Below are 26,857 nucleotides of genomic sequence, written 5' to 3'. Positions count from 1 at the left end.
ATTCTGACATGTTTTTGATACGTAAGACTAACACACTGCTATAAACCTTATGTAATTACAACTAACTAAGCCTAAGTTAACCATAACCAGTCCAAGATATTGTGGTGTATAATGTGGCTGACCAAAGTAAAACAATTAAACAACTCTTTCAAATTTTGAGGAGTCATGCTGGCCAAACGTTTATTCTATCAATGAGTGAAAAACTTAATTAAGATTCTGTATACTAGCAATACTCAGCCATAAAAAAAAAGAATGAAATAATGCCATTTGCAGGAACACGGATGGACCTAGAGATTACCATATTAAGCGAAGTTAAGTCAGACAGAGAAAGACAAATATCATATGACATCACTTATATGTGGTCCAAAAAAAATTTTCCTAATAATACAAATGAACCAGAATAGACTCACAGACATAGAAAACAAACCATGGTTACCAAAGTGGAAAGGGACTGGGGGAAGGGATAAATTAGGAGTCTTGGATTAACATACACACACTACTATATATAAAACAGATAAACAACAAGGACCTACTGTATAGCACAGGGAACTATATTCAATATCTTGTAATAACCTATAATGGAAAAGAATCTGGAAAAGAATATACATATATGTGTATATGTATAATTGAATTACTTTTATGGTACACTTGAAACTAACACAACATTGTAAATCAACTACAATTTTTTTAAAAAGTGCAAGACTTGTATATTTGATAATTCCAAAGCATTACTGAAAAAAATTATAAAAGACCTAAATAAATCAAAAGGTGTCCCACATTCGTAGATCAGACGACTTAATATTTTTAAGATGGCAATAGTAAACAAATTGGTCTACAGATTCAACTCAACTCTAAAAATCCCAGGTTCCTTTCTTGCAGAAATTGACAAGCTAATTCTAAAACTTACTCAGAAACACAAGGGGCCCAAAATAGCCAACACAGTCCTTAAAAAGGGGAACAAAGTTGAGGAACTGATGTCCTGATTTCAAAATGTACTACAAACCAACAGTTATCAACACAGTGTGGTACTGTCATAAGGACAGAAATATAAATCAATGAAATAGAATTGAGAGCGCAGAAATAAACCCTTACATTTATGGTCAACTGATTTTTAACAAAGATGCCAAGAAAATTCAATGGGACAGGAACAATCTTTCAATAAATGGTGCTGGGATAACTGCATATCCACATGCAAAAATTTATTTTGGGCCCCTACCTTCACATCATACAGCGAAATAGATCACAGACCTAAATAGAAGAGCTAAAACTATAAACTCTTAGAAGAAACCTGGGAGGGAGTAAATCTTCATGATCTTGAGGTAAGCAATGACTTCTTAAGACAGATCACAAAAGGCACAAAAGATTAAAGAAAAAAACCGATAAAATGAATTTATTCAAAATTTAAAATTTTTGCACTTTGAAAGATACTATCAAGAAGGTAAAAAGAAAATCCACAGAATAAAAACATATAAAGAACGTCTACAACTCAATAATAATAATTAAAAAAAAACAATTTAAAAAACAATGAGTTAGGATCTGAACAGGTGTTTCTCCAAAAAAGATACATAAATGGCAGTCACATGAAAGGATGTTCGACATCATTAGTCATTAGGGAACTAGAAACCCAAACCATACTGAGATACCAATTTATATCAACTAGGATGGCTATAATTAAGACAAATGGTAACAAGCTTGGCAAGGATGTAGAGAAATTGGAACCCTCACCCACTGCTGGCAGCAGTGTGGTACAACTACAACCACTTTGGAAAACAGTTTGGCAGTTTCTTCAAAAATTAAACAGACTTACCATATGATCCAGCAAATCTACTCCTAGGTATCTACCCAAAAGAAATGAAAATATATGTTCCACAAAGACTTAGGCACAAATGTTTAAAACAGTATTATTCACAACAGCAAAAAAATGGAAATAACTCCAACGAACATCAACTGGTGAAAGGATAAATGTGGGTTATCTTAACAATCGAATACTATTTGGTCATAAAAAGGAATGAAGTACTGATATACTACAACGTAGATGATCTTCAGAAACATTATTTTAAGTGAAAGAAGCCAGACACAAAAGGCCACATATTGTATAATTCAATTTACATGGACTGTCCAGAAAAGACAAATTCACAGAGATGAGAAGTAGACCAGTGGTATAGCCTAGGGCTGGAGGTGGCAATGAGGAGAGACTGTAAATTGGCCTAAAGTTTCTTTTGAGGGCAACAGAAACGTCCTAAAATTAAACTAAGGTGTGGTTGTACAACTCTATAAATAGAAAAGTCACAGAATTTTTACAAAAAAATGGTAACCTGACAGCAGAAATTCAGTTTTTAGCATTACAAACTATAGCTTTAAAATGAGTATTCTTAAATACAGTCTGATTATGAACTCTTTCAATTTACATGAAAGTGTATCACTTAAATGAAAATAGGAAGATTAAAGGTTTTATTGAAAATTTTAGAACAATTCAAAAAAAATTTAAATGGACTCATCTTTCTTCAAAGATACCACTACACAGTCAAGATACACAAAGAAAACTGACAGCATTCTTACACAATGGATGCTTAAATGCCCCCACAAAACCCAAGTTTATTTTAGTCAGACCTGCTCAGGGAGTAAACAAGTCAGGACGATGTCTAACACCAGCCATGTATGTTTCATGATTAGATCTAGGCAAATGGAGGGGCAGTATCAAGGGGAAAAAAATTCTTGCAGTTTCAACTTGATAGTTTCTTTTCTGTGTGAGGACGGGCAGGTAGGGGTGGTTGTGGCTATAAGTAGTTTTTGGGTTTTTTTGTTTTTTTTTTTTGGTCTCTGGTGCTTCATACAATCACCTATGATGGCTTCACTTTAAAGACAAAAAACTAACTTCTATAAAACTGGTATTATATAATTATTTTTTCTTTAATGTTCATTTCACTTAATTCTTAATTAAAGACCACAGAGTAGTTAACACTAAACTACATGACTTTGAAGCCACCTAGAAAGATATGCCCCGTGGCTATGTTTCATTTCCGGAGCCAGCCAGGCCTGTATTACCACCTGCATCTGGGTTTATGACTTCCTACCGTTACCTTCTTGGAACAGAAGCATTTGAGGCACAATTCTTTCCTGCTACTAAATGTTACCTTTAGAAAGTCTCACAACAGAATCATTAAATTTTAATATAATACATACTGACACCTTCCTTCACGGGAAACTATTCAGGTTTTTTTTTTCTACTGCCCTGACCCATGCGGTGCTTTATGTGTGCCACTATGGCTGACAAAGTCAAATCTTCCTAATCTAAGGTACTACACATGATACACCGTTTCAGACTAGCCCACCACAATGACTATTCACAAAGTTTTAAATTAAAATTGTATATAAATTAAAGTTAATATGCCTAAAGTCCCAGTGAAAGAGCACATTTTATAAAAATGTAAATAAATTGTTACCGAATAGGTAAAATATCCCCAATCCAGACATTCTTTGAACATACTATCTGTATAGCACTGTTTTGCAAAATACTAAAAATTTTCAAACTTTTTGCTCAATAAAAACCTAATAGCCCAATCCGTAATTTGTGCAGTAACGCTCCGTGACGATTTCAAATTTTGAATTGGTAGAGTAAAAATTTCGAATTAGTAGAGTAAGGATTTTTTAAAGTTGCAGTAACAATTTTTTAACTTTGTGTCTCCACAAAAAGTAGAGGTTTCCAACATTTTCTTAATCTAACGAAAATCTCTAGAGGAAAATTTTCCCTTAGTTTCAACTCTGTCCCCAAATTATACCATCACCAGAGAAAAAGAAAAAAAAAAAAAACCATACCATCCACTGGTTTTAATATAGTGTTTAAAATGTATTAATTTACTCTCTTCATCTCACTGAAGAATTAACTATGCTATGTAAACGTATATATTTACTAATACAGATGTACTCACTGTAACATATCTCTAAATAAGGCCAATGATAAAAAGAAAGGAATGAAAGAAGGAAGGAAGGAAAGAAAAAAAAACAAAGTACAGTTCTAAAAATGCAGCACCTCTAGTATAACTGCATTTATTACTAAGTCTCTAGGCATAGATGAGGGTAAACTTGAATGATTGGTTCCTTGGCAATGAGTAACACTGACAAGCTATATTTCCAGAAACTAGCTAACTGCTTAATTTGCCAGGATATTTTGAGAGTACTTTATATACCTGATCGCATGTAATCTTCAGTTTACAGAGATGAAAAAAGTGTCACAAAGATTAAGCGACTTATTGTAGATCACACAGTCGATGAGCATGGCTGGAGGGACCTGAATTCACTTTTGACACACCACAAACAGATACATTATGAACAAGAGTAGTAAATGCAATGAAGAAGCTACGCAATGAAGTTCGATGAACTGAGAAGATAGCACCTCTAGTTATCTCCATGGTCTTGGACAGTTCTCTCTCTGGCTGATGCCTCAGCTTCCTTACTGTATTAGATTTTTTTTTCTTTTTTTTGGGGGGGGATCAGGTTTATTTACTTATTTTTTTAATGGAGATACTGGGGATTGAACCCGAGACCTTGTGCATGCTAAGCACGTACTCTACCACTGAGTTATACTCTCTCTCCTCAATTTCCTTACTATAAACTGAAGAAGCGAGGCTACTCTGATACACATCAATGTTTAAAAACATTTGTGTACTAAAGGATATAAATTCACAAGTAGCCAGAATATTAATTATATTATTGCACATTCACAGTAGCCAGACTTTCTAAGAATCTAAACTTCTCTCATTTTTCAGAACTTTTAAATTTTATTTTAGGTAAACCTGGATGTCACTGAATCTCCTTGGGTGGCCAACCCAATCCCACTCCAACTCCTTCTGCTTGTCCACCTTATACTTCTTAGAATAAAACACTCAAAACAAACATTTTCAACTCCATAAGTAAGATGTATTCTGCTGAAGGCTCTTCCTCAAAATCCTCTATAATTACTTTTGCTCTTTCCCCAAAGCTCCTCTCCCCAAGGTAGTGACCCCATTTCTTTCTCTTTCCTATTTCCACCAATTTCCCTGGCCTCCTCTTGCACACCCTCCCCAAATTCTACTTGCTTGTACCCAGAAAAACAAATGTCCAGGAGAGATCCCAGTTCATAACAGGAATCTTAATACAGTATTTTACTTCCAATCCCTAATAAATCCATGGTCTGTAAATTCTATCAGTTCAACTGATGAAGATTTTATAAAGCACCCTTTCTATCCTGTTTTCCCCTCTGCTCTGCTCCAAAGCCACTGCCATATGGAACCAATATAATTGATTAGTGCATGTTATACATAATGAAAGTAATCCCATATTTCTTCCAAATCGTAATTAGTGTATCACATGTTCCATTAAGAAGCTAACTGTATTTCCATATGTAAACATATTAAAAAGTACACATTTAAATACCCACCTTCCAAACTGTCTGGTTTTGATTTAGACTCACTTGATTATGAAAAGAACAGTATTTTAGCCCATGTAGTTTCTTCAAGTGTTCAAAGTTCTTTTATATATAGCATCTCAGTCTTTTGTCAACAAGCAGAGCAAAACTTACTTGCCAGAGGAAAATCGGGTGAGGAAAAGAAAGGAAAGCCCCATATGTAGTTACAGCAAACATCTGACATCAGCCATGTACTTATCTAGACAATGGAATTTAGAATCTAAATTACCATGAGGTTATCACTGATGATCATTTGCCCAGAATCAGTGATTTAGTATGACAACACCATTTTTTGAACGTCAGGTACAATTTGTGATTTTTCACAATTTATGTTGAAAAAAAATATCCTGAATAAAGAATAACAAACTACTAAGACAGCAAAGGTAAAACCAAGCTATGCATTAGGAAAAACAGTTCTAAATTTAGCGCCCTAAATTACAGCAAGGAAAGCCCTCACACCACCATTCACAAGTCTCAGTTCAAGCAATTTATTTTTGGCAAGCCAAATCACAGCTGTCAACGCTGGTTTTTTTCCGCCCCAAAATTACATCAAGTATTTTGAAAAAATATAGACATCTTCAACTAGGGGAAAAGTAAATTACAAATGCCGTGTGTCGTTATAAATGGTTTTTTTTTTAAGTCACACGGAAGGGGGTTAAAAAAAAAAAAAAGCAAACAAACAAACCCTGGAAGATGCAGCAGAGCCCCCTTGCTCCCGAAATAAAACTCCTGGTGGCTGTAACAGCAGCGGCAGCGCTACTCCCGACAGAAGTTTTCAGCTGTCACTTCTAACAGCTGAGCGCTTCCTAGGAGAGAAGCGACAGGCCGAGAAAAGAGGTGGTTGTGGGAGGTCTGAAGATTTAATACTTGAAATCTTACCCTCGAAGGGAAACCCTTCCGCACTTCACCTGCACTTACGGGACACTCAGCAAGCGCAACCACCCCCCGCCCAACCACACACACACCTTTAACACCACTCTCGCCCGGTCACACTCAAGTCCGAGAGCTCCAGGAATCGACCACGCGCCCTTTCTCGTTCCCTCCACAGACAGACTGATCCTGGCTGCGCTGATCTAGGGCTGGGGGCGCGACCTGCACCTGCAAGCCCCGCAGCGGCCTCACACCTAGGGCCAGGTCCGCCCCGCCCGCTCCCCTGCTTCGGGCCGCGCGGCGCCTCGGCTCCTCCCGCAGACTACTCGCGCCCCCCTGGGTCTCCCCGCTCTCGGACGCACCGGGCTTCCAGGGCCCGTGCCGCCGCCCTGGCCCTGTCACCTCGGGCCCCCCGGGACCCCGGGCCTCACCCCCTCCTCCAGCTCATCTTCAGAGCCCGCGTCTTCTGGCTGATCCAGGTCTATGTCAAACACCCCTGCCATGTCCTCAGCTTCCCTGTCTCGGAAGTCCGGCGCTGGGTAAAAGCCGTCCCGCCTCCGTCGTGGCCTCATGGGCCCGGACCCGCCGCAGCCACAGCCGCCACTGCCGCCATCACCGGCCGCTGGGGCTCAGTGCGTCTGCGCCTAGGCCCTAGACTGGCTCCTCACGTTCAGCGCTGGAGCATGCGTACAGGAGTCTGTGAAGCCGAACTGTGGTCAGTGAACATGCGTAGAACCATTGCCAGGAACCAGGTACTGGCAGAAACATGCGCAGAAGCCCAGCCGAAGCCGCTGCTGGGAGCCAGATCATGCGCATTGTCGGCTAAAGCGTTTGATGGACAGTGAGCATGCGTACCAGGTCTGAAGTAGCTAAATTGAAATCGAACATGCGTAATTAGCCTTTCTGAATAGGGAAAAAAGAAAAAAAAAATTCCCCCCAGCCCAAAACCCACAACAAATCTCTCCGTTTGTAGAACATGCGCATTCGTAGTCTGTAGCTTTTTTTTTTTTCCTATTGAATGTGAGCATGCGCATAGTGAGAGGGAAGGCGTTCTGAAGTTTGAACCGGACAGAAACGGCTGGTCCTGGTGCTGTCAGTGAGTGGGGTTAATGGGGAACTCCTGGGGCTGTGTAGAATGGGAGACTCTTGACGTTGCTATTTACTAGTTGAGTGACCTTGCGAAAGTCACCCAACCTTTCAGAGCCTCCTACCTGTAAAATGGAAATAAATACCTATTTTGCAGGGTTGTTTGATTATCTAAGTAGAGTTTGGCTCACAAGCCACTGCTCTTTGCAGTGCTGCATAGAGCCGGTGTGAGGTCTTTGACAAAAATTGTCTTCTCATTGTTAAAAGTAGTGAATACTTGCTCTAATATTTCATCTGGTCTCCTTTTTTCCCAAGCTTCGTCTTCCTTGGCTGTCCTACCTGAGCTAAACACAAAGTCTTTCTCATACGTGTTACTGTAGTTACCAGAACAGAAAGGCGATTGGTGGAGAGAGGAAGTCATTATTTAGAAGAAAGAAAATTAGTATTAATTAAATATACTATTGTAGAGCTAACTTCTGCATTCTAAGTATTCCTCTGGTGTGAAGTGTATACTACAAATTCCTTCAACCAACATTAGTTTTGTTTATTTTAAATACATGCTTAGGAAAATAGCGATTACAAATGAGATTTTGGAAGCCTTTGAGTTGTGTGTGAATGGATTTGGGTACAGTAAATCCCGAATCCCAAAACCTTTTGGAGAAAAAGTACAACTTCCTTAAATGACTGGCTCCTAGACAACATAGCTATTTTATCTATAACACTATATGCCTCTTTGTATTTAAAAATTATATTTTATTAATGTATATTAAAATATATAGCATTTTGTTCTTTATTACTAATGTAGTGGTTCTCAAAGACTGTATTTTTTCTATTACAGGTTGCTCACTTTTTTGAGGAGATAGGCCTAGTTTGTGTCTCAGTATGTCAATAGTAACAGTGCAACTTGGCCAGTGTGGCAATCAGATTGGTTTTGAAGTGTTTGATGCTTTATTTAGTGACTCACACTGTCCCCAGAAATTCTGCTCTAAAAGAGAGAATGAGGCATATCAAGCATCTTGCAAAGAAAGATTCTTCAGTGAGGAGGAAAATGGAGGTATGTGTGGTCCAGAGTCCTCTCCTTTACTCTGACATAACCAGCCTCTTCAAGGTGGTGTCTGAATCCCATCCTCTTCCATCTTACTGGGGAATGACTTTGCTCTCAGCCTTTTGTTTCTCTGTTAAAGATTCTTTGCCTCTCCTGTTGACACCTTCCCCTCAGCATGTGAGCATGCTCAGATCTTTCCAATCTAAAACCAACGAAACAGCGGTGGGGTATATCTCAGTGTGGTAGAGTGTGTGCTTAGCATGCATGAGGTCCTGGGTTCAATCCCCAGTACCTCCATTAAAATAAGTAAATAAACCTAATTACCTCCCCTCCCCCACAAAAGGTAAATAAAACCAAACAAACAAAACTTAGCTCTTGACCATAAGCTTTTTTCTTCCTCTTATCTCTTTGGCTTCTCATCTAAGATTCTCAAAGGAGAACCTTCTTTAACCAACTCTAATTCTGCTTCTGCCCTATAACACCACTGAAGCTATTCTATGAAAAATTCCCAATGATCTCCTAATTACCAGATCCAGTGACTGTTTTTCTTTTCTTAATTCACTTAACTTCTCTAACCGGATTTGATAACATTAACTGTAAAACTCCCTGCTTAAAACTCCTGCTTAGTCTCTGAACTTTTCTTGTCCAGTGGTTGCAGCTCAGCCTCTCCTCTGTCCTCACTTGTATAGTTCTCTCTGGGCAATTTCAGTTACTGTCAAATTTTGCTACATCTTTTACTCTAGTGACTCTCATATCTCGAGTGTGGCCTCTCCTTGCTTAGTGAACCTGCATCTCTCATGTGTACCTCAAACTTAACATCTCCATACTCAAGGGCATTCATTATCTCTCCTTTGAAACTTGGCTCTTCCTGTCCACAAACCATCAAATGTCAAAATCTGCTTAGTTTGCCTCCTGTATATCTCTTATAACTCTTCTCTGCTTTCCGTCTTCACTGTCATTGCCTTAGTTTGGGCTCTGTCCTCTCTCACCTGGACTGTTTCAAAACACTCCTGAGTTTCCCTGCCTAGTCTCTTATGTCTGTCACATCTGTCCTCCAAATGCTGTACTGAGAAATACATCTGATTATTCCTCCCCTGCTTGAACATTTTCAGTGGTTTCACATTACCTAAAAAGTAAATTTCAAGCTTTTTAGCATTGCATGCAAGGGCTTCCAAGATCTGAGCCTTGCCTGCTCCCCATCCGCATCCATCACTTCTCATGCCCCCTCTTTCTCCATCTTCTGCCTCAACAATCCTGAGCTGCTTATTGTGCCCCTGGTATTTTGTACCTCTGAATATGCTGTTCTGTTAGTGTAGATTTGCTGAGGGTCGTATCACATCATACTGTGATTAAGTGTTGATGCATCTTCTCTCTCCCACTGGTCCTTCTAGGGCTGGATTGATGTCTTCATCCCTGTATTCCCAGCACAGCACATAGCACATTGTAAGCACTCAGCAGATGTTTGTAGACTTGACTTAGTCATCATTTTAGTCCACATTCATTCAACCTGCCTAGCAGAATGCCAGGCATTATGAACCATCTGCATACACCTGCTGCTTCCCACTTCAATTTCTAAGCAGAATGAACAGCTCTTTCTACCTTCGTCTTTGAAAAATTCTTTTTTGGATATAGACGTTTATGCTCTGAGTTAACCCAAATAAGACATATGAAATATTTTTCTTTTGATTCTTTTTTTCCCCTCTCTAGTTCCAGTTGCCCGTGCTGTACTGGTTGACATGGAACCTAAAGTTATCAATCAAACACTGTCAAAGGCTGCCCATTCTGGCCGTTGGAAATATGGCCAGCATTCACACTTCTGTCAAAAACAAGGTTCTGGAAACAACTGGGCATATGGGTAAGAATAATTTCTCATGATTTTCCACTTAGATACAGCTGCATAGTCAATTAATAGTGTATTTACAGCTGCACAGTGGTTATGTATGAAACACATAATCTTGAAATTGCCGTTTTAAAATTTAGAGTGTGACTTTGTCCAGAAGATGCTCATTCTGTCTCATGTATGTCTGTACTTCAGGTCCAGGTAGTGATGAAATCAAGACTCTCTTGCAGCAGGGTTTTCTACTTCTTCGCTGTCCTTCTGCCAGCTAACTTATTATCAGTACAATATCTTTATCTGGCAGGTATTCTAGTTACTAGGGAATATGACAAGACAGTTGCTTAGGGTTTTCTGGAAAATTCCAATGCCTAGGACTCACTTCCAGAAATTCTGCTTTAATAGATTTTGGATGAAATCTGAATGTGGGGATGTTTTAAAGCTTCTCTAGGTGATTCTAATGTGCAGCGAAGTTAGAACCACTGCTTTAGGAGTATTGCTATGAAAATTGAATATTATGTTGTACCATAAACTTGCAGGACTACATAGTAATTGAAGTCTGCAGCCAAAGGAATGGCCTATAAAAGAGAATTTTTTATTCCCAGTAAATTCACTCACCTAGATGTCCTATTCACCTGTTAAAAATATTTAACTTGCGGAGTGGGTATAGCTCAGTGATGGAGTGCGTGCTTAGCATGCACAAGTTCCTGGGTTCAATCCCCAGTACCTCCATTAAAAAAAAAAAAAAGACTTTAAAAAATATTTAACTTGTATATTTTAAATTTTGTCAATCAGAGTACGTATACCTTTCATGAGAGTTAGTTCACTTCTTTAGGTTTAAAAAGCCTTCAGTATCTTATATCATTCTCTGCATTCCATCTCTCTGGTTAGGTTGAAAGATGTTTGTCTTTTGTTCTTTTGCATTGCATAGTTACTCTGTCCATGGACCCAGGCATGAAGAATCTATAATGAACCTCATCCAGAAGGAAGTGGAGAAATGCGACTCTTTGAGTGGTTTTTTCATCGTAATGAGTATGGCTGGAGGCACAGGATCAGGGCTGGGAGCCTTCCTTACACAGAACTTACAAGATCAGTACTCAAATTCTTTGAAAATGAATCAGATTATATGGCCTTATGGAACTGGTGAGGTATGAACATATCAATTTAAAATTTTATATTTTGTATTCTTTGCAGTTAAAACAAATGTTGGTAAGAGATTGATGCTATCCTTTCTTTGGTAATGTTAAGTTACTGCATCGGGAGTGATTATACAATATGGTACTTTTGTGAACAATTCATTTAACTTTGCTTAAACTTTCCCAAACAATGAGGTGTCCTTGGTTTTAAAAATTCCAAGGAAGACAATTGTGCATCTTCTCTCAGAAATCCATTCCTGGATTAGTCCCTCTGGCTACAGTATGTAAAGCAGGGACCTTGACTTTGTACCATTGCCAACCTCCAAAGAACTTTCACTTCTTTCCATTGAAAGGAAATTTCTCTGTAGGCCAATTTCCTGTTGATCAGCCTCGTAGGAGAAATAATAAAACCGGAAATGAAATAAGTCATCATAGGAAATGATGTAAGAAGAAAGCCTGATTGTAATGGTCGCCGTTTATTGAGCTCTTAGTATATACAAGGCACTGTTCTAAGTGCTCTACTTGCATTCTGTCATTAGTTCTTGCAACTCCAGGAAGCTGGTATAATCATTATCCCCTTTTTAAATGAGAACACAACACTGAGGCATAGAGAGATTAAATAACTTGTCGAAGATCATAGAGCTAGAAAGCGCAGAGCTGGGACTTGAACCCAGGCCAAGATGTCCTTAGAAACGTACCCTCTTAACCACTCTCTCTCCTGCCTTTCGTATTTCTGGCCTTTTTCTCTCCAGGTTATTGTTCAGAACTACAACTCCATTTTGACTCTTTCTCACTTGTACCGATCTTCAGACGCCCTCCTTGTCCATGAGAATGATGCTGTTCATAAGATCTGTGCGAAGCTGATGAATATCAAGCAGATCTCCTTTCGTGATATAAATCAAGTCCTCGCACATCAGCTGGGAAGTGTGTTCCAGCCTACTTACTCTGGGGAAGGCTCATTTCACTACAGAAGAAATCCACTAGGTATTTGTCCTCCTGTGTATTATTTGTAGGAAAGTCTTAGGTTCTGAAAGCCTTAACGTTATCTTCTCTTGACTCCTCCCCTCTGTCTTATTAAGAAGTTGTGAGAAGTTACTCAGTTGCTCAAAAGAGTAGTGGGTTTCCACTAATTCCATTCTTCAGGGTCCTTTCTCTCCTTTTTTTCCTTTTTAATAACTTTGAGATATAACTCACATAGCATACAATTCACCCAGTTAAAGTGTACAACTCAGTGTTTTTTTAGCATAATCACAAAGTTGTATAACCATCATTTTTATCACCCCATAAAGAAACCCACCATTCTTTTCTCAGCTTATTTATCAAGTGGTGCTTTATCAACTCAAATCATCTAGACACAATGACTCTGTAATCTATGTCCCCTCGTGCTGATCTCTTCCCCAAATTGTTGCCTATCCCAGTTTTCTTAGTTGCCTTCTGCTTCTTCAAATTTAGCATGTTCTGAATGGAGTCATCATTTTTCCTCTTGTCTTCTCTCCCTGCCTCCTCTTCTTCAATTCCTGCCACCTGGATTTCTCCCACGGTCCTCATATCTCATCAGTATGCTCAAGCCTGTTACTGCCATCTCTGCCATCTGTCTGCATTCTTCCCTCCCTCACTGTCTCTCTGACATTGGTTCAGTTGGTCAGTATCTCTCAACTAATATTGCATACTCCCCCTGAATACAAAGTTCTCTCTATTTTCTCTGCGTCCTTTTTCCTCTCTCTTTCTTTTTCTTTTTCGCACAAAAATAGAAGCTCACATCTACATGGACATTCCTGGCTTACGTGGACATTCCTGGTGTGTTACTTTTAAAGACAAGCAAACACATTCTGGGGAACTGTACTCAGAAAATAAAAGCAGTAAGGTAGACGGGTGCTCCCTTGACTCCTAGCACCATGTGCAAACTTAATGGCGTTGGGGCCACGTTTGCCCTTTCCTTTCTGTCCCGGGGGAGAAGTGTCCTGCTCCTGTCAAAGGCCAGCCTCTCGCCTGGGTTCTGGGTCCCCCTTTCTCTTCTCAGGGACTTAATTCCTCGCTCATCACTCATCCTCACTCGTCATTAACCCTTTTATTCTCTTTTTTCGTCCTTTTTAGGCCCCTCTTCCTTTTCCTAAGCTTTAAGTGCTGGTCTTGGACCCTCTCCCCAGGTGACTAACCCAGTTCCATGGCTTTAAACACTATTTGTATCCTCCAACCTACCAGTTACTCTCCAACTCTGATCAATTCCCTAAGCTCTAGATTTCTGTGTCCAGCGGCCTTCTCAACATCTGTATGTACACATGGACATCCCAAACATGTGCCTAAAACAGGTGACTTAGCTTTCCCCCAGAACCCTATTCCTTCCTCAATCCCTCAGTTGCTCAATTTTAAAAACCTGGGTCCAAATTTCTTACAGTAGAGCCTACAGTGGTTTCGGTTGTATGTGATCTGTCTCCTTCTTCCGGTTTCTCTCCTCTCTTGCATTCTCTCCTTGCTCACGAGCTCAGGAGCTAGGTAGGGACCTCCTCATAATTTCCTATAATGCTCACCAGGGTGGCTATTCTTACTGCCCTCCTGTCTTCCTGCTCCCTCTCCCAGGAATATTATCTTGACCGTATTCCCTTTTCATCTTTCGAGTGTCAGCTCGCTGTTACCTCCTTTAAATAGCCTTCCTCCAGTGTCCTCTTTGTGGAGTGATTGCCTATAGTATCATCCTGTTGGCTTCTTTCCCAGGAGTTTTTACTCTCTGTCATTCTTTTGTTTGTTTATTACCTTTTTTATTCATTGTTTCTACTCACTAGAATGGAAGCTCTGTGAAGGCAAGACCTAGTCTGGCTTGTTCACCGTATCCCATGTCCTTGGAGTGGTGCCTGCCATATAGTAGGTCCTTGCTAAGTGGGACAAAACAAATGAAGATAGAGTAAGGAGAATGGATTTGAGAGAGATTGGGTGTGGGGTAAAATAGACAGGAGTAGGTGCTGGATTGCATCTAGGAAATGAGAGGTGTAGAGCATAATTCCTGGGACCCTGGTTTACACAGCAGTATAGATGGTGGTGCTGTTAGCAGAGGCTGGAGACACTAGAAAAGGCCCTGATTTACAGGGCACATTGCGGCAAAGAGGTGGGTCTTAGACGTGCTGAGTGTGGGTGCCTTTGCCGTATTTTAGTGACATCTTCAAACACCTAAGTGGAGCCAGTTGGCCGGAGGACAGCTCACCTAGTCTAACCACTTCCACCTTTGCCAACACACAGCCATTTCCTAAGTGCAGCTGCCAGACTGAACTCTGGCTTTACGGTGTTGAAAGGGTTGAATCAGATCTGGTCACTCTCCTACTCAAAACCTTCCCATCTCACCCACGGGAGTCACATACAAGGCTTTGCTCTATCTGGTCTCTCATTACTTTCCTGATCTGATATCCTACCCGGCTCTCCTTCACTCACTCTCTTCCAGTCACACTGACCTCCACACCGTTTTCCAGATATGCCTGCCATGCCCCTGGGTCTCTGCACTAAATGACCTCAGATATCCACGTGGCTCCACTCGGGTGTTTGTGGAGATATCAGAGCATCAGCATCAGTGGGCATCAGTGTCTGTGGATTGTGAATTCCGAGGGGGCCCCAGTCTGCCGTGTGGGGTGCCTTTCTGACAGGCACAGATAATGTGAGGAGTGGGGCTGAGCCAAGATTGGATTTTCACCAGAAAGATTTGATGAAGAGACAGAGGGGTGAGGAGATGAGTAAAGAGGCAAGTGAAGAAAGGGCAAGACTGAGGATTGAGAAATCGGTGTGGGGAGGCGGGGGTCAAAAAATAAATTAATTTTAAAACAAAATAAATAAATCAAGGGTCCACAGCTTGGGCTCTGTCTCAGTCCACTCAGGCTGCCATAACAGAGGTACATAGCCTGAGTGTCTTATACAAAACAACAGACGTGTATTCCTCATAGTTCTGGAGGCTGGGAAGTCCAAGATCAAGGCACCAGTCATTTCAGTGCCTGGAGAGGACCCGCTTCCGGGTTTACAGATGGTCATTTTCTCACTGCGTCCTCACATGGCAGAAGGGGCGAGAGACCTCTCTGGGGTCTCTTTTTATAATGAGACCTCACCTCCAAAGGCCCCACTTTCTCCTAACCCCTCCTAATACCATCACCTTGTGGGTAAGGGTTTCAGTGTGTGGATTTGGGGGGGGGACACAAACTTTGAGTCCATACCAGGGTTTGACAAGTTGTCAAGAATGGTTAAGGTGATTTCATATCTTGGTAATTATAAATAATGTTGCTGTTAAAAAAAAAAAAAGGATGGTTCAAATGAGGGCGTAAATGAAAAAGAAAGCTGGAGGGAAAAGCAGATTGTAACAATCTGTGCACCAGTGCTCAGGAATTACTTGCTGGCTGTTGTTTGTTTATGCATGTTATGCGATAGAATTTAGCTCTAGGTATTTTACAGAAAGGATTCTTATGTTTAAATGAAACTCCACTAGCCGTTAAGATCAATTTGTGCGGCATTTTGTAGACATTTGTATCAAAGGTTGTTCTTTCTGTTAGGATATGAATTTGCATTCAATGTTATCATAAAATTCTAACTTCATGTTATGGTAAGATATTTTTCTTTCTTCACTAGGTATTTTCTATACATATATAAAAAATATAAAATACATAAAAATATAAAAGGTATATTAAAACTTTAAAGATTTTTTAAAATATATCAAATAAGCTCTGGATGAAAAACAAATTAGCCTGTCTCCTTAATTGTTTCATTACAAATACAATGTTCTAACGGTAGGCATATTCTTGTCTTCAGGAATTACTGATCCTGTCTTCTTTCCTAGTAGAGTTTGATATTAACAGGTTCTGATTATCATTTAACCAGATAAAGTAAATAAGAGATCTAGGGAAATTTCTAAAGGAATATCTAATGAATACAGAATGACAGTAAAAGCACATTAGCGCTCATGTTCACTTTGTTTTCCTGGGATTTAGCTACATATTTCATTCGCATTTCCAGTCACTTAGCTGAAAAGAAACTCTTTGTTTCCTTTTTGGCAAAGTGTGTTTTGTCACCCAGGCCAAAGTCGGTGCCCGAATCAAGCAAATAAGTGGTCTGTAATAGATATTGTCACTGAAATTGTATTTACATTGTAAAATTTAAGCAATTTTGGCCTTGGAGGAGAAAACACATTTGGCCCCCAAGCCATCAAATTGTGGTTGTATATGAGCCAGCAGAAACAATGTGGAATTTAAAAATTTAGTTCAAAAAAATTGTTTTTTTCTTTGCAGGAGACTTAATGGAGGATTTGGTTCCCCATCCAGAATTCAAGATGCTGGGTGTTCGTAACATTCCTCAAATGTCTGAGAATTCCCTGGCATACAGCACGTTTACTTGGGCTGGCCTCCTCAAGCATTTGAGACAGATGCTCATTTCTGATGCGAAAATGGAAGAAGGTAAGGGATATTTTTAAAATATGCAGCCCACAAGCTGGGAAGAATGCCCGTCCCAGGCTTCCTGATACACACTGCCATGGGCCAGTTGAAATAATGGTGCCTTCTTCTGGTGAGGGAGGCTCCTGTAAAAACTCACCAGAACATCCCAGTAGGACTTCTTGATCACTTCACAGTTTCATTTCTCAAAAAAAAAATTTTCAAATTAGTGTGACATTTACTTTTTTTTTTTCAGGGGGAGGTAATTTGGTCTATTTATTTTTAGGGGAGGTATTAGGGATCAAACCCAGGACCTCATGCATGCTAAGCATGCGCTCTACCACGTGAGCTATACCCTCCCCCTGACATTTACTTTTATTTTAATTTTTTTCAAAGTAATATATGAACATAATTTTTTTAATCAAATAGTCAAAATTCATTTAAGTGTATACTTAAGTCTGGACATCTCTATGTAAATTACATCTCAATTTTTTTTTAAAGTCAAGTAATTGTCCAGCATGAATTTATAATGAGGAAGAGAACAGCCTATCCTACACTTCCCTACTGCCCAGCAGAAACAACTTTCAATGTTTTTAGCTATCTCTTGTGGAATTTGCCTCCATACTTCTAAAGGTCTTGCTTATACTGTTATTTTTTTTTCATTTTCCAGGTTTAGATATTATCAGTTGCCTGCCTAAAGCGAAGTTGAGAATTGAATCTTCTTCCACCCCCTACACACATATAGGGCACACACACCCTACTCCGTCCTCCCTCCTCCTAATCTAGTTAAAACATACTTTTGGGTTAGATCAGTTTTCAGTGTTTGTATTATTGTGTTATTCTTGCTATGTAAATAGTGCTCACAGTGGAGCTATGGACTGTACACACAGATTATCACCTTTTATTTCACATACAGTTTACTTTTCCCTCCTAGAGTTAATAAGTATTTTGATTTGGTTGCTATTCTTCGTACCTATTACTAGTCTACCCCTAAACTTTTCCGTAAAAATGAAACCATCATGTTCAGACCTCTCAGGTAATCATCATTTCCATTGTCTGCTTGGAGATGTCCCCTCGGGAGGCCTTCTTCCTCCTGTCCAGTCTGCACTGGTTACTCTCCAGGCTTGATAAGCAGCCAGCACTGGCGTCTCTGCCTCCTTCTGTGCTCTGGCCTCTGTTCCCTGGATTTCACATCTTCCTCTTTCTGGGTTCCTTCCCTCCTATTGATAGACCCTACCCTCTCGGAGCTTCCTAAGAAAGAGTACACGGAAGGTAAAAATTTTAACGCTGTAAATGTCACCATTCTCCGTTTACATTTGGTTGATAGTTTGTCCAGGTAAAGGATTCGAGGTTGGGAGTCATTTTTGCTGAGTATTTTGAAGGCATTGCTCTGTTATCTTCCAGTTTCCAGTGTTGCTATTGAGAAGTCCCACTTTAATTGGATTCCTAATCCTGTTTTGTTCTCTCTTGTCTCTTTTAGGATTCTTTTCTCTTTGTCTCTAGCATTCTGGAATTCCTTAGTGTGGATTTTTGCTGTATCTCAGGAGGCAGTAAACTTTATGAGGGCAGAGATCCTTATCTGTTGGGTTTACTGCTGTATTTTCAGAGCCTCACTGGTTTAGCCTTTCCTGAGCAGGAAGCATCTTGATGGATGGAGGGGGCACTCCCCTCACTGGGGAAGAGTCTGGGACTCTTAACTGCTTCTCATACGGATTTTTAACTAATCCTCCCGTCTCGTCCTCTTTCAGAAGTACCTGGCCTGCTTCCAGGACCTCCACTGTAGGCAGACGTTTCCCCTCCCCTGGTTGCTAAGTCAGTAACTACTGGTTCATTTGATTTCCAAATTTTTGTTACCGTCATCTTCTCTCCCCATGCCATTTTTTTTTTCTTGTTTATGCCTTTTAAAAAAATCACTGTAATGTCTTGTTAGTGAGATTTAGGGAGTAAACTGGTGTGTTTAGTCTGTCACATTTAACTGGTAGTCACTACTGTGTATTATTTCAGTAGCATATATTTGACCACAAATTACAGTAAGTTAGGTTTCAATAATGTGAACGTAATTCCCTCTACATGTACTTGTAGTACCTAATGGATTTTAGATAATAGTGCCTGAGGTTTGCAGATAAGCAGAAAGTTCCCATCTTAATGCTTCCTGGAATTCTCGGCCGCAGTACCTGTTTTTCTAGGAATACCTGTTATCATCTCAAGGAACACAGTGTTCCTCAGGGTGAGATGTGCTGCTTAGGTCAGTAAACCAGTCTGTTTAGTCATTTTCCCATCTGAGAATTTATTTTTATTTTTCTATTTCTTTAAATGGAAGTACTGGGGATTGAACCCAGGACCTCAAGCATGCTAAGCATGTGCTCTACCACTGAGCTATACCCTTCCCCATCCCCCAATCTGGGAATTTAAACTGTCAACGTTTTCTCACAATTATAGACAAGAGTTTTGAACATATAAATGTTTCCATATGAATATTAATATATGAATAAATATGTTAATGTCATTAAACACCCTGAAGGATGAAGTTTTAAAACTCTTTATGTGTGTCAGACTACTCTGTATGCAGATTGGCTCCATTAATATTGCCATCAGCAATGTATCTTGTTTCTACATATCCCAGCAACAGGAGGAGTGAGTTGATCCAAGAGGGAGTGAGCAGAAGTTACACTGTCGTTTATGACCTAGTTTTGGAAGTGACACACCATCATTTTGCACCAACCTTTTGGTTATTAAAGTCAGGCCTATCCCATGGGGAGAAGGCAAGGATCCCTGGGGTTCATCCTGAAGGCTGGCTGCTAGTCTCTGTCCTCTAACGAATCATGCCCTCGCATACACAGAATGTACTGAATCCCTCCCATGCCCCCCAGAGTTACATCTCATTAGCACCTCAGCCTAAAGTCCAGAATCTTGTCCTGTAAAACCAGGTCCAGGTGTGGATTTACACTCCTCAGGTGTGATTTCCTGAGTGTAGCTCTTTAAGGACACCCCACCGCCAACAGACCATGGTGGAGCAGGCGCAGGATGACTGGTAGACACTCCCTTTCAAAAGGGGGGAAACGAAAGGCACATGGGAGCCATTGGTGTATAAGGATTCAGCAGGGCTCACGCTGACAATTTCTTGATTAAAATGTAAGACCTGGGAAGACTTTTCCATGGCTTTTGGCTTGGCCCTCTGAACCAAGCTATATTATAATTTTACTTTTATTTAAAACATATTTAAAAATTTTATTCTATTAGTTGACTTATTTTTGGCTAGTTTGGATTAATTTATTAATTAATTCATGTGAGAACTAGAGAGTCAGAATTCTAAGGGTGTACGTAAACAGATTTTGGCGGAGGGGGGAGGTTAATTAGATTTATTTATTTATTTGCTTTTTTTAATGGAGATACTGGGGATTGAACCCAGGACCTTGTGCATGCAAGTCATGAACTCTACCACTGAGCTATACCCTCCCCTTAAAGACTTTAAAAATTAAACTGGCATCATATTATATGCATTTTTTGTTCCACACCTTTTTTCAACATATTTTGTGGCTTTCATTCCAATTTAGTACATTTAGACATGCCTTATTCTTTTTAGTAGCTACAAAGTTGTGTACTATACATGTGCTATAACATTATATATACATAGATTAAAAAGTCAAGTAATTCTACAACTCTGGTTGTTAAAATTATTAGTCCATAGCCTTCTTCTATTGTCTCCCTCCCAGAGACAACTGTTTTTCAGAACTCTTTTGCTGTATTTATCTACACATTGCCGTTTATAGATTTTTTAATTATTTACTTCCCACCATGGAAGGTTAGGATTTAGCTTTTTTCTCAAACTGGCCCCTAAGCCCTAAAACATCCTCTGTCTCCTCATCCTTTTAATATAGTGGTGGTGTCATCACTGGATTAAACCAATACTGAGCTTTACATCATCATGAGCAAATACATGGTATTCACAGCTGGGCAACAGAGTATCCTGTGAATACTGTTCCCTTCCTGTGTAATTTTTAAATTTTCTTTGGAGTTAATAATCGCTTTGTTCTCCTATTTGCTTAGTTTTTCTACGTACCTGTCAATTATTCAGTCCTGTTTCTCTACTTGTCTGAATTTTTTCTTGATATGCAGGCACACCTCATTTTATTGCATTTTGCAGATATTGTGTTTTTTAACAAACCAAAGGTTTGTGGCAACCCTGCATTGAGCAAGTCTGTTGGCGCCATTTTCCCAACAGCATTTGTTCATTTCGTGTCTGTATCACAATTTTGATAATTCTCATATTTCAAACTTTTTCATTATCATTATATTTATCATGGTGATCTGTGATCAGTGATCTTTGATGTTACTATTGCAAAAAAATTACAACTTGCTGAAGGTTCAAATGATGGTTAGCATTTTTTAGCAATACAGTGTTTTTTTAATTAAGGTATGTATATTGGTTTTTTTTAGACATAATGCTACTGCAGATTAACAGACTACATTATAGTAGTGACAGTATAGTAGTAAAAATAACTTTTGTAATTACTGGGAAACCAAAAAATTTGTGTGACTCGCTTTATTGTGATAATTCACTTTATTGCAGTGGCTGGAACCAGACCTCCAAAAATCTCCGAGGTCTGCCTGTGTTTAGGTATACTGTCAGTTTCATCTTCCTTTAGAAATTTCCCCGAGAGCTTTTGACCTGCTTCAGTCTGGATTTTTTTTTTGCCCTCTTCAGCAAGGTTCTTTTGTTATCCTGGATATTCTGTTTGCCTGTTCGCTGTGTTGGAGATTCTGCTCAGAGAGACAAAGCCCCAGTGACCTAGGGGCAGAGAAGGGAGGGTCGTGGTTTTCCTAGTTTTCACCTGAGCTCTCTGCTTTTGGTACAAACCCTGCCCTTACCTCTGTCTGGTGTTCTTCAGACCAGAGACCCTCAATCATATCCTCTCCAGAAAATAAACCTTTAGCTTTCTGCTAGGGTGGGGAAGAAGCAGTCAGCATGATAAACAGACCAGTTTAGCAACATTCCTTAAGCTGAAGCTAAAGGTAGACGTGCTCACCATGACTGAGCCAGTGACTTCGCATTTTCATGGATTCCCTTAAGGAATGCTGCTCCATGTTCTAGGGACACAAGGACAATAATGTGTGAAAAAACACAGGCATCATTAATGCCGAGTCAAAGAGTGATAAAGTCACTGAATGTGAAAACGTTTTAGGAAAACCTTAACCAACTTACTTTGTTATATATATATTTTTATGTATGCTCAAGAATGATGTATGATTTTTTTAATATAAACCTAATTTACTCTAAAAGAACTCTGAATAAGTATAAAATTTATTGTAAGTGAGTAATCTAATTGACATTTTTAAATTTTTTATTAATTAATTTTAATTTTTAAAATTATTATTTTGTTTGTTTTTTGGGAGGAGGTAATTAGGCTCATTTATTTATTTATTTATTTTTATTGGAGGTGCTGGGGATTGAACCCAGGACCTCATGCATACTAAGCATGCAGTCTACTACTGAGCTATACCCTTGCCCCAAAATAATTTAATTGACAAGTTTTGACAACTTATACTGATCAAATGGAAATTTATGTAAAATATACATCCTGTAATACATTTTTCTCTTCTTGTTCAAAGCCATTTGTAAAATCTCTTGCTTTTTAAAATTTTGGTAGGTATTGATTGGCAGGTACGGCCTCCTCTATCAGGACTTCCTACTCTTGGAAAAATGCCTCTCACCAAGGAGTTTCATTTTAACACTTCCATTGCTAACTTGGTCATCCTTCGTGGGAAAGATGTGCACAGTGCGGATCTGGGTAAGCAAAAGTTAAGGCAAAAATTAATATGTATATTTTGCACATGTACGTGGTACACATGGTAAAAAAAAAAAGTCCCTGAATTTATTCTTAAAGAAAGGAAAATAATAACTATCTGTTTTAGTAGCAAAACGTAACCATCGTATCAATTAGTATGTGACTGGACACCAAAACAGAAGCGATGTAAACAAGAGACAAGATTAATTCTTTCTTCCTGAACCTGGTTGCTTTGTCATCCTCACTTTGTGGCTTCCTCCTTATAGTTCAAGACATCGGTTTGAACTTCAGCCATCAGATCACATAGGAATAAGCAAAGAAGGGCATGCCCCCTCCTCCTAGGGCCACACACCACACTTGTGTTTATAGCCCTTTGACTTGAACTGGGAGCCACATCTAGCTGCAAGGATGGCTGTGAGCACAGTTGAAATTCGGGGGTTCTGTTACTAAAGAAGAAAAGGAGAACATGCTTTGCGGGACAACTAATGGTCTCCGTGACAAGCATCGTACGGAACGTTGTAAGGAAGCCGAAAGAGCAGTAGTCTATTAGCTTTGTGTTTCTGCGGCAAAGTCTCTAGGTTTATATTCTCCTTATCTGATGAGTCCAGCAGCATCCAGTTGGCTGCTTCCAGCTGTGATAGAAAGAAAACCAAACAATTTCATCCGTGCAATACTCTTTTTTTTTTTACATTTTTTTATTGATTTGTAATCATTTTACAATGTCGTGTCAAATTCCAGCACAATTTTTCAGTTATACATAAACATACATATATTCATTGTCGCATGTAATAACCCTTTAAATAAAACACTAGTAATAATTAAAAAGAGATCATTTCGAGTCAGTCAGATGGTGTACGTTCATCATATTCTTCATTTTAGATTTTAACATAGAAGAATTAATAAAAAGATGTATAATCTAACTTCCAAAGATTTACCCACAGCAAATGATGCAGATACATAGAGGTGTTCTTGCAAAGAGATTCACTGCAGTATCTTTCACACTAACAGAAATGTTGAAACAACCTAAATGCCCAACAGTAGGAAATGTGTCAAGTAAATTACGGTATATTCATCTAAGGAGACTTTAAATATGGGTGATGTTTATTGACGTGGAAAAGAAGTTTACAACATACTGGTGATTGAAAAGGACATATTACATTTGACACAACATTGTAAAATGACTATTACTCAATAAAAAAAAAGTTAAAAAAAAAAGAGGGCATATTACATAAAAGCATGTGTGTAAAGTTTCCTATGGTATAGCATAGGGAACTATATTCTATATCTTGTAATAACCTATAATAAAAAAGGATGTATATATATACATGTATATATGACTGATAACTATTCTGTACACCAGAAACTAACACAACCTTGTAAATCAACTACACTTCAATTTTTAAAAAATGATAATACAAAAAAGGGTCAGCAGACTGTTCATAGTCATCATCTCTGGGTGGTGACATTTCAGCTGTTCAGTTGACTTTTAAATTTTCTTCGTAATACTTTGCTGAATGCTCTGAATTATTAGTTTTTTATGCTACATATGGCTCATTTATCCAAAAGCAATATAAAGTTAGTTTAAAAGGCAAAACAAAAGACTTTTGGTGAAATGGATATGAAAGTATCTGTTTATTAATTTGTTTCCAGAATTGATGATTTATGTCATTTTACTGTAGGGGCGTTTAAAGATCCAGCTCTCTATACTTCCTGGTTAGAGCCTGTTACCGCTTTCAACGTGTGGAAGACCCAGCGAGCCTTCAGCAAATATGAGAAGTCTGCAGCGTTGGTCAGCAATAGCCAGTCCTTAGTAAAACCACTGGATATGATTGTAGGCAAAGCGTGGAATATGTTTGCTTCAAAGTAAGTAAAAAATAAGTCTACGAACCTTTTCTAACCTTAGGCAGATAATATAATGTTAAAACGCAAGGCAGGATCTGGAGTGTCTTAGTCCATTTGGGCCTCTAACAAAAATCGCACGGTCTGGGTAGCTTATAAACCACAGAAATTTATTTCTCACTGTTCTAGACGTTGGAAAGTCCACAATTAAGATGCTGGCAGATTCGATGTCTGGTGAAGACACACGTCCTGGTTCATAGGTGGTATCTTTTTGCTGTGTGCTCAAACAGCAGACAGGGCAAAGGAGCTTTCTTGGGCCTCTTTTTATGAGGACACTGATCGCACTCATCAGGGCCCAGAATCTGATCACTCATATGATCTAATCACCTCCCAAAGGCCTTCCCTCCTAGAAACATCACCTTGGGAGTTACATCTTCAACGGATGGATTTGGGGAGCGCACGTTCAATCTGATAGCATGAGCAGGCATGGCTACCACTTTGTAGGTATAAATTTTGAGGCATGTTACTTTTCTTCATTTCCTTTCTTTTTCTGTACGATGGGTCCAAACTGAGAGTGAAGATGTGGCAAGGATTAAATGAGATAATAATGTAAAAAATACCCGAGTACAGTGCCTAACTAGTAAATGCTCAATAATTGTTCCATATTATTATTGTTGTTGTTGTTGACTAAATGAGTAGTTTCTAAATGAAATGAAATGAAAGTAGAAATTTCATTATAAGGCAAGGACAATAAGATTGTTTTCCAAAACAAGATCCTTGAGAACAGAAGAAATCCTGATCTTGCTCAGTAAGAAATACTGCATCTTCAACTCCACTTGATACTAAAAAAGTATCTACTTGATACTAAGAATTGTGTTATCAGGTTTCCTGACCTCTGGCACAATTGCATAATGTCAAAGCCAAATTCCTCAAATGATGGGCTAAGCTTCTACTTTAATTAGCCAGGATTCCCAAGGACCCCCCCCCCATCCTGCACGTGACCACTCCATAAGCCCCCACTCCTCAGGGCTGTGACCTCTTGGTCCTTTTCTGGTGTAGTTCTCTTCCCACTCTCATTAAATGGTAGCAGCCATTGTTTCATCAATTTAATTCATGCCTGCCCTTAATATTCTTTTTAACATGATTTCTCCTGCCTCAGAACATTTTGGGGGGATGGGCTATTAAGAGGACCACCTGGAATAGCTGGAAATTAAGTGTCAGAAAAACACTTAGGAGCCTTCACCTCATCTCGGGGACCAGACCAATGTGTTTCTACAGTGTCAAGCCTTAGATAAAACATCTTAGGCACTTTTTAGAGTTTATATTGAACCCAGTCATCTCCCGCAGGGTGATGAATACGTGCCGGGTAGACGCCACACCTGAATGGGCTGCTTTTTCCTACATGTTTCTTATTGTCACACTCTTAGACGTTAAATAGACATAAACTTTGAAAGTTTGCTAACCTTTGGAGCAAACACTGAAGCAAAGATAACGACTTTTAAGAGAGTCTGCCATCTTCAAATGTTCGTGAGCTAGGAAAAGTGTATTTATTGTTTGATTTTAAGAGTTATTCATTTGCTTGAGATTTTTATTTCACATTTTCTGTTTCTTTCACCAGAGCCTACCTTCATCAGTATACAAAATTTGGAATTGAAGAAGAGGACTTTTTGGACGGTTTCGCATTGTTAGAACAGGTTATTGCCAGTTACAGGAACCTCTGATTTTGAGCAAAGGGGAAGAAGTACTTAAGTCATTTTTGGACTAAAATATTTTTGACACTTTTCTCTGTAAGTTTTTCAAATTCCTATCTGCTAAAGTAACAAAATTAAATGCTGATTCCTCCTGCATAGTACACCCACAGAAAAGGAGGGAAATCTTTTAAATGGAGCATGTTTTCAAAGAAAACATCTACTTGGTTGTTTTCCTTTGTAAGAAAAAAAATGGTGCTTCTTTAAAAAACTTTGGGAACACTGCTAAGATATTGGAACTCTGGAGCTTTCCAAAAAAGGGAATATTCTTTGTCCTCATGTTCATAAAACTTCTCTCTTCATTCCAAACAAGCATTCACTAAATATGAGCTAAACTTGTACAGCACAATTTGAAGCTAAGGAATTGTTAATTCTGTATTTAAAGGTAATCATCTTTGAAGTGAATGCTTTGAACCACAAGAGGGAGCTGTTGTCAAATAGTGTGAATATCTATTTTGACTATTATTCTGTAACAGGGTAAGATTTTCTTTTCTTTTTAATTTGGGGGGGGGGTAATTAAGTTTATTTATTTTTTAGAGGAGGTACTGGGGATTGAACCCAGGATCTTGTGCATGCTAAGCATGAGCTCTACCACTTGAGCTATGCCTTCCGCTCCAAGATTTTCTACTTTAGGCAACTATTTAAAAATAAATGTCAGGATTTTGTTAATAAATGTA

General features: G+C 39.0%; 2 protein-coding genes across 9 annotated transcripts in view; one reads left to right on the top strand and one right to left on the bottom strand.

Moving 5' to 3' along the window:
* Window positions 1-6,973, bottom strand: part of RPS6KB1 (ribosomal protein S6 kinase B1) — a 38,384-nt gene extending 31,411 nt beyond the window's left edge. For 2 of the 5 annotated variants that reach the window (XM_072940249.1, XM_072940248.1), the window contains exon 1: window positions 6,745-6,971. In XM_072940249.1, the coding sequence (XP_072796350.1) occupies window positions 6,745-6,885 (141 nt within the window). In that variant the 5' untranslated portion in view covers window positions 6,886-6,971. Of the gene's footprint in view, window positions 1-6,128; window positions 6,250-6,744 lie in introns of those variants that run through there. The other 3 variants (XM_031685188.2, XM_006217990.4, XM_031685184.2) reach the window with 3 other exon arrangements.
* A 150-nt stretch (window positions 6,974-7,123) lies between these two features.
* Window positions 7,124-26,857, top strand: TUBD1 (tubulin delta 1). Of its 4 annotated transcripts, XR_012060168.1 has the most exons (10): window positions 7,240-7,409; window positions 8,238-8,453; window positions 10,152-10,299; window positions 11,210-11,426; window positions 12,167-12,398; window positions 16,667-16,831; window positions 22,456-22,596; window positions 24,273-24,456; window positions 26,051-26,219; window positions 26,566-26,857. XR_012060168.1 is itself a non-coding variant. In XM_072940241.1 (9 exons), the coding sequence occupies exons 2-9, from the start codon at window positions 8,282-8,284 to the stop codon at window positions 26,151-26,153; spliced, it is 1,362 nt and encodes a 453-aa protein (XP_072796342.1). In that variant the 5' UTR covers window positions 7,124-7,171; window positions 8,238-8,281; the 3' UTR covers window positions 26,154-26,857. The 4 variants fall into 4 exon arrangements, 3 of the variants coding, with proteins under 3 accessions (XP_072796342.1, XP_072796340.1, XP_006218055.1); XM_072940241.1 differs by lacking the exon at window positions 7,240-7,409 and adding an exon at window positions 7,124-7,171 and having other exon boundaries at window positions 26,051-26,857; XM_072940239.1 differs by having other exon boundaries at window positions 7,240-7,405; window positions 26,051-26,857.

The sequence above is a fragment of the Vicugna pacos genome, chromosome 16 (genome assembly GCF_048564905.1).
Source record: "Vicugna pacos chromosome 16, VicPac4, whole genome shotgun sequence".
Taxonomy (NCBI): Eukaryota; Metazoa; Chordata; class Mammalia; order Artiodactyla; family Camelidae; genus Vicugna; species Vicugna pacos.
The sequence above is the reverse complement of the archived record's forward strand: the minus strand, read 5'-3'. Positions and strand labels throughout refer to the sequence as shown.